We start from the raw sequence: 13,722 nt of genomic DNA on the forward strand, positions 1-13,722 counted from the left end.
TGAAATCCTCTTCAATCTCTTTTTTCAGAGTACTGTAGTTTTCATTAAATAGATCTTTTACATCTTTTGTTAGATTGATTCCTAAATATTTCAATTTCTTGGATGCTATTGTGAAAGGTATGGTTTCCTTAATTTCTCTCTCAGTCTGTTTGTTGTTCATGTATAGGAATGCTATTGATTTTTGCATGTTGACTTTGTATCCAGCTACACTCTGAATTTGTTGATTAATTCAAGGAGTGTTCTTGTGGAGTTTTGGGGGTCTTCCATGTAAAGTATCATGTCATCTGCAAATAGTGAAAGTTACTTCTTCCTTTCCTATCCATATTCCTTTTATTTCTCTCTCCTGTCTAACTGCTCTGGCTAGTGGTTCCAGAACTATGTTGAACAGGAGTGGTGACAGTGGACATCTTTGTCTTGTTCCTGATTTTAAAGTAAAAACTTTCAGTTTTTGTCCATCTAGAATGATGTTTGCTGTTGGATTGTCACAGATGGCTTTGATCTGGTTGAGGTAAGGATCTGTTCCTATTTTCTGTATAGTTTTGATCATGAATGCCTTTTGGATTTTGTCAAAAGCTTTTTCTGCATCTCTTGAGATGATCATATGGTTTTTGTCTTTGGCTCTATTGATATGGTGTATAACATTTATTGATTTGCAAATATTGAACCATCCCTGCATTCCTGGAATGAATCTGACTTGGTCGTGATGTATGATTTTCTTGAAGATTTGCTGCATTCTATTTGCTAGTATTTCACTGAGTATCTTTGCATCTATATTCATTAGGAAGATTGGTCTGTAGTGCTCTTTCTTGGTTTGTTCTTTCCCTGGTTTTAGTATCAGTATAATACTTGCCTCTAGAAATGAGTTAGGGAAAGTTGCTTCCTTTTCAATTTCATTAAAGAGTTTCGGGAGTGTTGGTATTAAATGTTCTCTGAATTTCTTGTAAAATTCTGCTGTGAATCCATGAGGGCCTGGGCTTTTCTTTGTCAGTAAGTTTTTAATCACATATTCAATCTCATTAATTGATATTGGGTTTTTCAGGATTTTTATATTTTCTTCACTCAACCTTGGTAATTTGTACAAATCTAGGAATCTGTCATTTTCTGAGTTTTCTATCCTATGGGAGTAAAGATTTTCAAAGTAGGTATTAATGATCTTCTGAATTTCTGTGGAATCTGTAATAATTTCATCCTTTTCATTCCTTGTTGCATGAATTTGAGTTCTTTCCTTCCTATTCTTGATAAGTTTGGCTAGGGTTTATCAATTTTATTTATTCTTTCAAAGAACAAACTATTTGATTCCTTTATTTTTTGGAGGGTTTTCTTCATCTCAGTTGCATTAATTTCTTCCCTGATCTTTATAATCTCCTCCCTTCTTTGGGCTTTGGGCTTGACTTGTTCTTATTTTTCTAAAAGTTTGAGGTGCAGCATTAGGCTATTTATTTGTTCTCTTTCTGTTTTCCTTATGTGTGAGTTCACCGCTACAAATGTCCCTCTAAGGACTTCTTTCATTGCAGCCCACAGATTCTGGTAAATTGTATTTACATTTTCGTTTGTAGGTATTTTTTAATTTCTTCTTTAATTTCTTCTGTGACCCATTGTTTGTTCAGGAGGTTGTTGTTTAATTTCCAAGTGTTTATGGAGTTTTTGGAGTTCCTTTTGTCATTAATTTCCAATTTCATTGCACTGTGGTCAGATAATATGCATGGGATAATTTCAGTTCTTTTGCATTTAGGTAGGTATGCTCTATAGGCTAGAATGTGGTCTATTTTAGAGAAACTCCCATGTGCAGCTGAGAAAACTGTATATTCTGATTTTGTGGGGTGGAACATTCTGTATCCACCTGCTAAGTCCATTTGTTCACAGATTTGGTTCAGATCTGTTATTTCTTTGCTGAGTTTTTGTCCAGTTGACCTATTTGTTTGTGTCAAAGGGGCACTGAGGTTCCCTATTACAATAGTATTATTAATTATATAGGTTTTCATGTCTGTTAAGATTTGTCTTATGTAGTTTGGTGCTCTGATATTTGGTTTATGATTGTTATCTCATCCTCTTACAGTTTTCCCCCAGCAAGTATCTAGTGACCTTCTTTATCTCTTTTGATTGTTCTCAGTTTGAAGTTTATATTGCCTGCAAACATAATAATACACCTGTTTTTTTTCTTGGTTCCTGTTGCACAGAGGATTGTTGTCCGTCCTTTGATTTTCAGTCTATGGATTTCCTTTTGAGTGAAATGTGTTTCCTGTGTACAGCATATTGTTGCATTTTGTTTCTTAATCCACTCTGCCAGTCTGTTTCTTTTGACTAGCGAATTGAGACCATTTACATTTATGGCTATAACCGATATATGCTGACTTACCATTGTCATGTTATTTACTTGCTGTTGCTTTCCTACTTTTCCTATCTGTTTAACTGCTTGCTCATGTTGAGAGTTCCTTTCTATTGTTATTCTTGAAATTGCAGTCATTTCTTTCTTTGTCTAGAATATCTTTTAGGGGGCTAGGGATTTAACTCAGCAGCACAGCACCTGCCTGGCAAGCTCAAGGTTGTGAGTTCAATTCCCGGTACTGGAAAAAAACCATAAAAAAAAACAAAATAGAATATCTTTTAGTACTCTTTGCAGTGATGGTTTGGCACTAGTGAAGTTCTTCAGTTGTTCTTTGTCACAGAAATATTTTATTTCTCCATTAAATCTGAAGGAGAGTTTGGCAGGGTACATCAGTCTTGGTTGGAAGCTATTTTGTCTCAGGACCTGTAATACTTCACTCCAAGCTCTTCTCGATTGGATGGTTTGTGTTGAGAAGTCTGCTGTGATTCTGATGGGCTTTCCTTTGTAGGTAATCATTTCTTTTCTCTAGCAACTTTTAAGATTCTGTTCTTTTGCTGGACATCTGGGATCTTCACTATGATATGTCTGGGTGTAGTTTTATTTTGGTTATGGTTAGTTAAGAGTTCTATATGCCTCATTTACCTGTATATCAGATTCTGTTTCCATACTTGGGAAATTATCTGCTATTATTTCTGCTATTATTTCTGCAAATATTCTTTGTATGTCATTTGTGTTGCCTCCTGCTGTTTCATTGACTCCTATCAGTTGTACATTATTCCCCTATGCCTGATCTTGCAGCTTTTCAACTTATTTTTCCTGGTTCCTTGTTGATTTTAAGAGATCCTTTCTTTCAAGATTGCTAGCTGCCATGCTGTCTTCAAAATCTGAAATTCTACCTTCGACTTCATTCAAGTGGTTTTGGCAGTTTTCAGTGGAAGCTTTGATTTCCTGGAAGTCTCTTTGAATCTGGTTCATGCGTTCTAAGTCATTTCTATATTATTCTAATGTTTCCATCCATTGCCTTTGTTCTTCTATTTGCTTATATGTTTCTTCTTCAGATGTGCTGAGCAGTTCTTTCATTATTATTCTCATTTCATTTTTTGCCTGAGAGATTATTTCTGATCTCATCTCTTCTATGGCCTGATGAAGTTGTTGCTTTATTTCCATTGCAATCATTTCAGCAATTCCAGGTGTGTGTTTACCAAGTTCTCCTATGTTGATGTCTCCTGGTCTTCTTCTTAGTGGGGTGGAGTTCTGAGATTGTGTTTTAGTCCTTCGTCTTGTCATGTTTGATACCGGATGCAGAAAGCTTAGTCTCTCTCTTTCCTGGCAGCTCAGCAAAGGCCGCTAGCTAGTAGTCGCTCTTCCCTGGCAGTTCAGCAAAGGCCCTAGTGTTGCTGGTGGTCAGGCTTGCCCCTCAGTGTCCACTGAGGTGCACTTCTTAGTCTGGGGCTTTCCAGCAGATGGTGAAGTGCACTTAGTTCTTCCAGGACTGTGATGTCTGCTGATGTCAGTCTGTCGGATTCAGCATCCCCTCGCAGTTAAGGGCACACATATGACCCAGAATTGGGTTGCACTGGTGGCGCAATCCTGGACCAGTGGACCTGTGTCTCCAGGCAGTTCAGGGTACAGGCAAACCCAGACTCAAACTGCAGGGTCAACAGTTTGTGGACCACCTGATTCTGTGTCTCCAGGCAGTTCAAGACATGCACAGGAGCTAGACTTGGGCCGCACCAACAGCAATCACAGACTGCCCATGTCTGTGACCTCTAGGAGGTCGGGGCGCAAGCAAGACCCAAACCCAAACCACAGTGTCAGCAGCTTGTGGAGCACCTGCTCCAGTACCTCACTGGGTGCTGGGCATGAGCAGAGAGGACCCACATGCAAACCCGGGTGAGAGCAGTTCGTGGGCCTTCTGAGTGAGAATCTCCTGTCTGCATCGGCTGCATAGAGTAGAGACTCAGACTGTAATGGCAGCAGGGTCCTCACGTTTCTTTTTAACCCTTTCCATGTTTCACAACTTTCTGTTGAAACTGGGCATTTTTATAATACAATATAACAGCTCTGAAATTTTTGTTTGTTTAGTGATTTTCCTAGACTACTTCTCTAAATTCTGTGTTTTTTGCCAGTGGGTCTCAGCCTGTTTCCTGAGAGGTCAAGTAATAATTGGATAGATGTTTCTTTACCTTCCTTGAGTCAGTCAGTCTCCAACCTTGTGAAGGTGTGTGTGTGTGTGCCGGGGTACTTCTTCAGCATTCAAGCAGGCAGTTTACAGGTTGGCTGTAACCCTCATTATGCAATCTGCTTGTACAGATTCTAGATCTTCTAGAGCTAAGAGCTTATTACATATTCTCCAGTCCATTTTTTTGCAATGCTGGGTTATAAATTATGAAACTACTTTAAAAATATTATAGGATAAGAAAATATACTGAAAATAATGGGAGCCAGACTTCTCACTGTAAAAAAAAAGCAGTTTAACTATGGAAAGACCAGAATAAATCTGTGGGATTAGATGGAAACTGGAGGCATAGTTATAAACTCAATGTTTTTAATAGACAACAAGCAAATATACACTTCTAACTCTGTCACTGAGATGACCTAGAAGCTGATATTGAGAGCAACGCACAGATCTAGTATGTAGATTTTGTTTTGGAATAAAAATCCTTCTCTACCTAATGAAAGTAGACCTCCTTAAACAAATAGCACATTCCACCCCTAGGGAAAGGGAAAAAAGCAGCCAAGATGAACCTGAAACATTTACTTATGCCAGAAGGTAAGGAAATGCTCAAAGAATGACAAGAGTATGTCAAAAGGACACAAGAAGCACCTTGAAGCAGCTCCCCAGAATCAAATCTAGAATCAGTTAAGATTCAAAATAAATAATGAGAGAAATTATAACCCTTTGAGTAAGGTAGGAATTAATAAATCTGATACAGAGTACATAAATAAAAGAGAAAATAAAGTTCTTTATAATAAAATGTTAGTGAATAGAAGTTAAAGAAAATATAAAGTTAGAAAATCAGCGTTTGATAAACATACTAAAAGTGATTCAGCCATCATCAATGTATGTTAAAACAAGTAGGCATAAGTTTGATGATAAATTATCTACTTAGCCTTATAGTAGCTCTGCAAAAATTTAGAAATTAAAAAGGAAGTAACTTTATAGGAAAATACCACCTCTATTTAACATCACCAATTATGGGACAAATGCACATTTTATTCCTCTTAATATAATGCATTGAGAAGCCATCACTTCTGTAGTAGTCCTGTCAAAATACATAACCTCAATCTATTTATAAAATATATGGATCAGTCATTCTGATAACCAAATTCAAGCATGCAAAGTTGGTCAAGAAAAAAGAAAATTTTAAGCACTGTTCCTTTCAATAAACCACAGACATCAGCAATACACCTATTCCAGCTGTCCTTATATATACATATAAATTTTGTTTTTCATTTTAAAAAAACAAAATAACAAAAACAAATACACAAACAAAACAACATAGAGAACCATAAAAATGATACAGAATTTGCATGCTTGAATTTGGTAATCAGATTGACTGATCTGAAAACAACAATATGCAGTATAAGAACCATTGATGAACTCCTACCATCTTGTATGGTGAAGCTCTGCATCATTTCCAATTTTTTTTTTTTTTTTTTACTTGTTACTGACTTTGATTATTTGATCAGTCTTACATTCTTATGTCTGGTGCACTGAGCAACTTTGTTGAACATAACAGTATGTAATGTACCAACCATTGTAAATTCCTATCATTTTGTTTTGAGGTCATGTATCATTTTTGTTGTTTTTGTTTTGTCTTCCTTGCTGTTTTGTTCTTTTTTTAATTTTTAAAGTTAAATATATATACACAAAACCATAATTGAGGCATAATCAACAAAATAACCAGAAGGAACTTTTCAAAAAAGTAAAGGTTTTAAAAAAGGAAAAGAAAGACTGAAGAACAGTTCTCCAAGTTAAAGAAATCTAAAGAGACATAACAAGTAAATGCAACATGTAACACTAGACTGGACTCAGAACAAAAATTTTTTTCTATAATAGATATAAAAGAAACAATTAGCAATATTTTAAGAGATCTTTAGGTTACATAATAGTGTTGCATAAATGGAATTTCATGATTTTTATAGTTGCATTCCTATTCCCAGATATAGAGTTAAGACTATATTCCCCAGACTCCTTCATAATTAAGTACGACTGTGTAACATTTTTAGCTGCTAGACTTGATCAACAAAAATCTCTCACTCATAATCCTCAATCCCCTCTCTGCCAAATGGGGACACACCCATGAACATGAGGAAAAGAAGTTCTACCATAAGAAGCCAATGAAATTTGAGAGCCTATTAGTATAGTTAGTATTACATGAACTAAAACAAATGCTCATAAACAACTATAACTATGAAGTGAAGTATACTTACAAACTGAGGTTTGTAGTATGCTGGTCCCAGCGTGCTATCACTTGCAGGTGGAAAGCATTTTGTAATTCCGCCATCTTCATTAATATTATAACCATATGACTGTCCACAAGAAGGAATTGAAGGAACATCTACATTTCTGGTAACTGTAGGTGTTCTTAAAATTTTCTTCAGATAGAAATATTTGTTTTACATTATTTATTCAAAAGCAAAAGAAAAGGAAATACAGAACAAAATATTAAGATTTACTAAAAAGTAACAAATGTTGACTAAATGAATTTCACAATATAAACCAAAAATGTTTGTTTTGTAAAAATATCTTAAAGAACTGAATTAAATTTACAACTCATAAGCTAACAAAACAGATACTATTTAAAGACACCATAAGATGCCAGGATTTTCTCTCACTAAATTAACTATTTATGTCACTTACTACAGCAAATACTACTGATTCAGAAAAGGCACTTACATAGCCACATCACCAGTGCAACCTGCCATACAAGAACAAACACTTTCAATAAAATTTCCTGGCTCCATTCCTCACAATTCTTGACTTAGCTCATCACCTGTACCTGTATAAATATGCTGAAAATACAAACTATAGAGCAAAAAATGTCTATGATAAAAACCTAAATAAAAATTTTAAATATAAAACTTTTTATTTATTTTGAATTATGAATATAGATGTACAAGTTGTAAATGTATAAAGTCATATAAATACAAGATTCAATAATAAAGGAAGCTTTGCCAAAATTAACAAAATACCAATGTTAGAGTCAAAAGTTCGGAGTTCATTATCATTTTATTCAAAATTGCTTTAATGTAAAACAGTTTATAATTTAAAAACAGGACTGATATATATTAGAAACATTAATATAAAATATATCAGATAAAAATATTACCATTTTAAAAATTTAGTTATCTGGAAAATTGATTTATTAGGAATATATTGATCCCTATACTTTCTGGATGCATAAATAAGGTGCACAGTTGTATTACACATATCTGTATATAATTATCTTATTTTAAAAACTATAACTGGAAGAACTGTATTTTTTATCTGTCAAGATAACTACTAAGCAGTTCAGTAACACTTATGAGATTAATTATCAAATTAAAACAGGAAAGCACTGGATGGTTTCCCCTCCATTCAGTATAGTACTTTCCAGAAGAATTTGCATGATATGAAGACTTTCCAAAGGGCATCACCTATCTCCTTCTCCATCTTCTGTTTCTGCTGCTCTCCATTAAGTCTTGTACCCTAGCCCTTCCAAAGTACTCTGCATACTTCCCTGAACACGTAACTCTACTAAACACACCTGAATTTCTTTATTCATGTGATTTCCTTTCCTAGAATTTTTTTAACTCCTTCATGAGTTCTTCTTTAAGACCGAGTTCAATTGTTTCCCCTATTTCTTCCAAAGACTCTCAACTTTGGGCTACTAAGAAACATCTCACTATGGCTCTAAGATTTCATTTCATAAACCCTTACATGAGTAAATGAATATTTACTTTGCCCCCACACATGAAATATCTGATATTCAACTTCACTGTCATTGCAGTGACATTATTCGACTAAGAATTTAGCCTTAGAAGATTAACTTCTAGATAGAGAATTAATTAAAATGTAACTAATTAGAGCTATGAAAAGAAGTTATGACAAAATAAGAAAATACTCCAAATAAAATGTGACCAAATCCACAGGATTTATTTCAATAGGTGTTTGGTATGAAATGACTATATAACACCAGCATACACTTACAAATATAGTCTCCCATAGAGTCTTTACTCCAATTTAAAAATCCTTTTATCGCCTCCCATAAAAGCCTACTTTCACATTTCTGCTTATATAACACTCCATAACTAAAATGTATATTCCAATCCTGTTCTTCAGGGCCCATCTCAAAGCCAGATTTCCTCATTCCGTTTTGAATTCCTATGACAGTCAATTATATAATAATTCATTTAACACCTTTCGCATGTTGTTTTGAATTAGAAGCTTGCTACATGTCTCTATTCTGTCTCTCTGTTCTGTCTAAATTTTTAGCTTATTTCAGGAATTATAGTTTTGGGGGTTTTAATTTGTTTTGTTTTGGTTTGCAGTTCTGGAAATCAATCCCAAAGTCCCATGCATGCTAAGTAAGGGGTCTACCACCGAGTCACACTCTCCCTTCCAGGAACCAGGTTTTAATATCACTGTTTTATTAGCAGTTACTTAAGCAGAGTTTCCTCTATATGTAAAGAAACTGAGTAGTACAAATAGGTAAGCCAGTGGCTAAAAAAAAAAAAACCTTACTTTCTATTCACTTTAGACATTGGAAGTAATGACGGATTTCTCAAGAGCAAAATGTGAGCCTGGGGGTGCCTAGCATGCACACCTTGGTTCACTCTCTAGCAGTGGGGTTGGCAGAGTAAGCAATGAAGTTAGATACTCTAATATCATTAACAACTAAAATTTGTAAACATCACTGACCATTCATTTAATTATAAAATAACCACAGTATGGATACTACTAAATTTTATAGTAAAGCTTTTTAAATGTATTGACATCACATAAAATATTAAAGCATTTCTATTTGATTTTAACTAAAATATCATTGAAAATATGATTTAAAATAGTAACGTACTGATTGAGGACAATCTTTAAGCTCTATTATTTCTTTCTTTATGATACCTAGTGTTCCACAATAAGACTGTCCATAACTTGCAGGTCCTGGGTTATCTGAAATAAAATTCTTAAAACGCTTCTCTCGGTTTTGTAGACTTTGGCCTCCTTTTATATTATACTGAAATGGATAGAAAAATTATGAAATAGTAATAAGAGCTACTTTATATTTCCTACTTGACAAATAATTAATAAAAAGCCATTTCAAAACCTAACCCAAAAAAGTTAAGACCCTTAGTTGGGAACATAGCTCTAGTAAAACAGAATAATGAAAAGATGACAATCATAGTTATCAGTTTTAACTCTGAATTTAAAATTTACTGTATTTACTGTATCTAACAGAATACAAGAAAATGCAGTTTTAAAACAAGAATCAAAAATAAACTTCCCAAAGATACAGAACAGAAATAGAGTGTATATTTAGCAGGACACTGGAAAATTTATACTTCTGAAGTGACCTTTAAAAATGCTGGTATTCATATTGCAGTGAAAAGGCAAATCTTCCGAGGTTGTGAAGGAGTAGTTATTTCCATAAATAACGTACTGTTCATTTCCAGGGAAGTTCATATAGATTTGTTGGAAAAGACTAGTTTTATGCTCAGGTTAGTTTTAAACATTTTCATTGTGTAAAACACACCAGGAAGAATCTTCTAAGGTTCACCATGCCACGTATCTGGACTTTCCAGAATCATGACATTGCCAATTGACTAATAACCAATTAATTCAAACAAATTTTCAAAAGGGTAAAACAGCATATTTATGATTATGAAAATACTAGAGTCATACTATTTCTGAAAGTGAATCGGAATCATGGAAGACACACTAGTCACAGACTCAACTGCATAAATAGGAAACGTAAAACAATGGCAATGGCTATAGCTTTACAGAAAGGCACAAAAGCATTCCTTCACTCTACTGCCATGTGCACTATTTCCAGATGCCATAATTTACTTGAGTATGATTCTCCCATTCTCATGGGCCACACAGTCTGTAACACCTTTGTGCTTCTTACAGAACATACAGAATAATGAAAAATATCCACTCAGGCAACGAACACCAAACACATTTATTTTCTATCATTTGAATTTAAAAATATAGATTGAAAACAAAAAGAAGATGATATAAGGGGACAACAGATGACATTTTGGTCTATTATAGAAACAAAGTTATTTTCATTAACTAAGACAATTATAAATACTTTTATAAATGTACCTGTGCTTCTGAAACATTATAGTGTCCTGGACCTGGGACATCATTTTCAATATGAGAGACAACAGTAAAAGTACTTTCTCTGGCAGTCAAAGAAAGAAATGGTGCATAGCCATCTATAAAAAAATAAAACTGTATTACTGGGAGACAAGATAGGATTTCAGAGAAAAAAACAGTCCAAATATATATAATTTAGTAACCTGGATACTGAGACTATATTTTCAGAATTAATGGCTAGCTCAAGGAAGTTATATTTTAAAATTCTATACAAGATCAAAATTTTATTAATATATGTTAAATTGTAAAACTTAAAGAACCAGGCTTACTGAACAACTGAAAAAAATACCTAGAGAAAATTAAAAAAAACCTTTGTCTTCAAGATGAAAATGGTATTTATATTTATCTGATAAAACATTTCATTAAGAGAAAATCATTGCTTTATAATGTAAAACAGCATAATTTTATAGAAAATAGCAATATAAATTTATAGAGACAAGCTACTTGGAAAGAATACAAAGTGGGTTTATAGTAGCCAGTTGATAATGACTCCATAGTACATACTATAGTGAGTACTCACTAAATATTTACTGATTAACTAACTGCAAACAAAGGTTTAAAAATGTCATTGGCACAAGCAAACAAAATATCAGACAAACTTGGATAGTTACTGACAGAGCAATTTTTTTATTTCAAAACTGTATTTTAAAAAATTAGTATCATTCAATCAACATTGACATTCAAAATGGAGACTAGACAGAGCAGCTATATTTAACAGGCAAGAAAAGAATTAAAGAACACATAACTTGTACACTAAAGGAAAATATGTATTAGTGAAGAATTTATGGTGATAATTAGTACATAAAAAATCTTGCTAATCTTAACTAATAGTAAAAGATATGCTACATGAAACTTTCTTTGGAGTCCAATTTGTATTAAAATGCAAATGAAAACAAGAATTATTTATTTGTGTTGTGTTAGGTATTATGTGAGGTAGTGCAATATTATTTGAAGGAATATTGTGATAAATTAGAATTGTACACTGCAAACCTAGGGCAACCATTTAAACATAAAGCAAAGATGTCCCCAGACGGCTCACTTGATTTTTGACAACCTTTAGGCTGTAACTACTTGTTAGATCCTCCTTGCGTTATCTCTGTCTTCCTAAGAAACCACTTTAAAGATACCACCATGTATTACAGCAGCCATTGATATTTTCCTACTAATCTATCCATAACTCTGTAATGTTTGTATTGTTCCTATCCTATTTCATAAATGGATGTATGTCTATTATTATGTGTTTCCTACAACAACCATTGAGAAAAGTTAATGATTATTCAATAGGTCACTCATGTATAGCTCTATTTATTTTCTTTAGAAGCCACTTTGAAGATACCAAAGTATAGTACAACTATTGATAATCTCTTACCTCTTTTGTCTGTAACTCACTATTATCTGTCTATTTGTTTTCCTGAGAAACTATCTTGTAGATAACAATACGTAAAACAATAACCATTGATACTTTCCTACCACTTTGTTTGTAATTTGGTAATCCCCCCCATTATTATGTTATCCTTCTTTTACTCTTTAAAATAAAAAAAAAAGCAAAGATGTGTTAGCAAACAAGACAATAGTGAGGATAAAAAATGATCTTTTTTTTTTTAAAACTCAATTCATGCAATGAGGTAGATCCTATGGTTTAGATGAAGACTGCCCCCTAAAGCATTATGCCTTCAGAGCAGGGCTTTTGAAAGCTGACTGGACCATAGGGGCACTGTACTCACTGATGGAGAGAATGCTCTCCTGCTGGAAGTTGATGTGGAGGCTCACTGGAAGTGTGACCTGGGAGGGTCTATCTCCCTCCAGGGCTCCTGCTTTCTCTCTCTGACCATCACGACTCAGACAACTTTGCTCTGCACAGGACCTCCCACCATGGTTTCTGTCTTGGTGCCAGCCAGCCATGGACTGAAAATGTGAGCTGTTGGGGCTTGTGTCTAGATGTCCCCTAAAGCCTCATCAGCCATGGGTGGGTTTTTCAGAGTTGGCTAGATCTAGGGTGTGTTATACTGAGATCAAGTATGTGATGCAAGGATTCAGGGTGTGAGTGCTACAAGGGATAGAAAGGAGGTCATCGCTTGTAACTTGCTGCCTTCTGCCTGTCATGAACTGTTTCTCCTCTGCAATGCTCCTCTGCCATGCCACCCTGCCTTGGAGCCAGAAAACTATGGACTGATACCTCTAGGAATTATAAGCCAAATAAACCTTTCCTCCTTTAACTCTGAGTGGCAGCTATTTTGTCTCAACCACAAGAGAAGTAACTATGACACGAGCCAAAAAAACTTCTTCTCCTTTAAATTGTTGATGTTGGGTCCCAGCACCTAGAAAGTGACTATGACAGCAGAGAAAGAAAGGAAGAACAAAGAATAGGCGAAATGAATGTAATATGAGGTGAAGGTAAACCCAATGACACTGATGATAAAATTAAATGTAAAGTTCCCAATATTTCAATTAAAAGGCAGAAATTATTACACTGGATAAAAAAGCAAGGCCCAGACTTATGCTGTCTACAAGAAACCCTCTTAAACATAGACACAGAGTTTGTTCAAAATAAAAGGATGGCAAGGATATATCATTTTCCAAGAATCAAAGAAAGATACAGTTTCTATATTAAAATCAAACAAAGAAAATTTTAGAACAAGAAATACCAGGGGTAAATGACAAAGGTGTCATTTCACCAAGAGGATTTAACAATGTATAAAGAAATGCAAGGACATGATTACCATAAAAAATCAGGATAGTGCTTACAGAGAAAGCATTATGCTTGAAAAGGAAACTGTGGCAATGTTTTATTTCTTGACTTGATTATTCACTTTTTAAACTCCACATTTATATATCATGCATTTTTCTGTACAAGTACTATCAAATCTCACAACTGAACATATACTTTTAAGTTAATACATACACTAAGGTAGTATGAGGTATAGTGATTGAAATGACAACTAAGAAACTAAGCTTAGAGGGTGGGGATTTAGCTCAGGGGCACAGCGCCTGCCTGGCAAGTACAAGGTCGTGAGTTCAATTCCCGATCTCG

General features: G+C 34.4%; 1 protein-coding gene across 1 annotated transcript in view; it reads right to left on the reverse strand.

Moving 5' to 3' along the window:
* LOC102016663 (sperm-tail PG-rich repeat-containing protein 2-like) overlaps nt 1-13,722 on the reverse strand; it is a 153,836-nt gene that overhangs the window by 120,983 nt on the left and 19,131 nt on the right. Inside the window, exons 3-5 of the mRNA XM_013519373.1 lie at nt 10,638-10,750; nt 9,388-9,546; nt 6,764-6,928 (exon numbers count right to left, since the gene is read on the reverse strand). Of these exons, the coding sequence (XP_013374827.1) occupies nt 6,764-6,928; nt 9,388-9,546; nt 10,638-10,750 (437 nt within the window). The remainder of the gene's footprint in view (nt 1-6,763; nt 6,929-9,387; nt 9,547-10,637; nt 10,751-13,722) is intronic.

Source organism: Chinchilla lanigera, unplaced genomic scaffold, assembly GCF_000276665.1.
Source record: "Chinchilla lanigera isolate Chin_1 unplaced genomic scaffold, ChiLan1.0 scaffold00004, whole genome shotgun sequence".
Taxonomy (NCBI): Eukaryota; Metazoa; Chordata; class Mammalia; order Rodentia; family Chinchillidae; genus Chinchilla; species Chinchilla lanigera.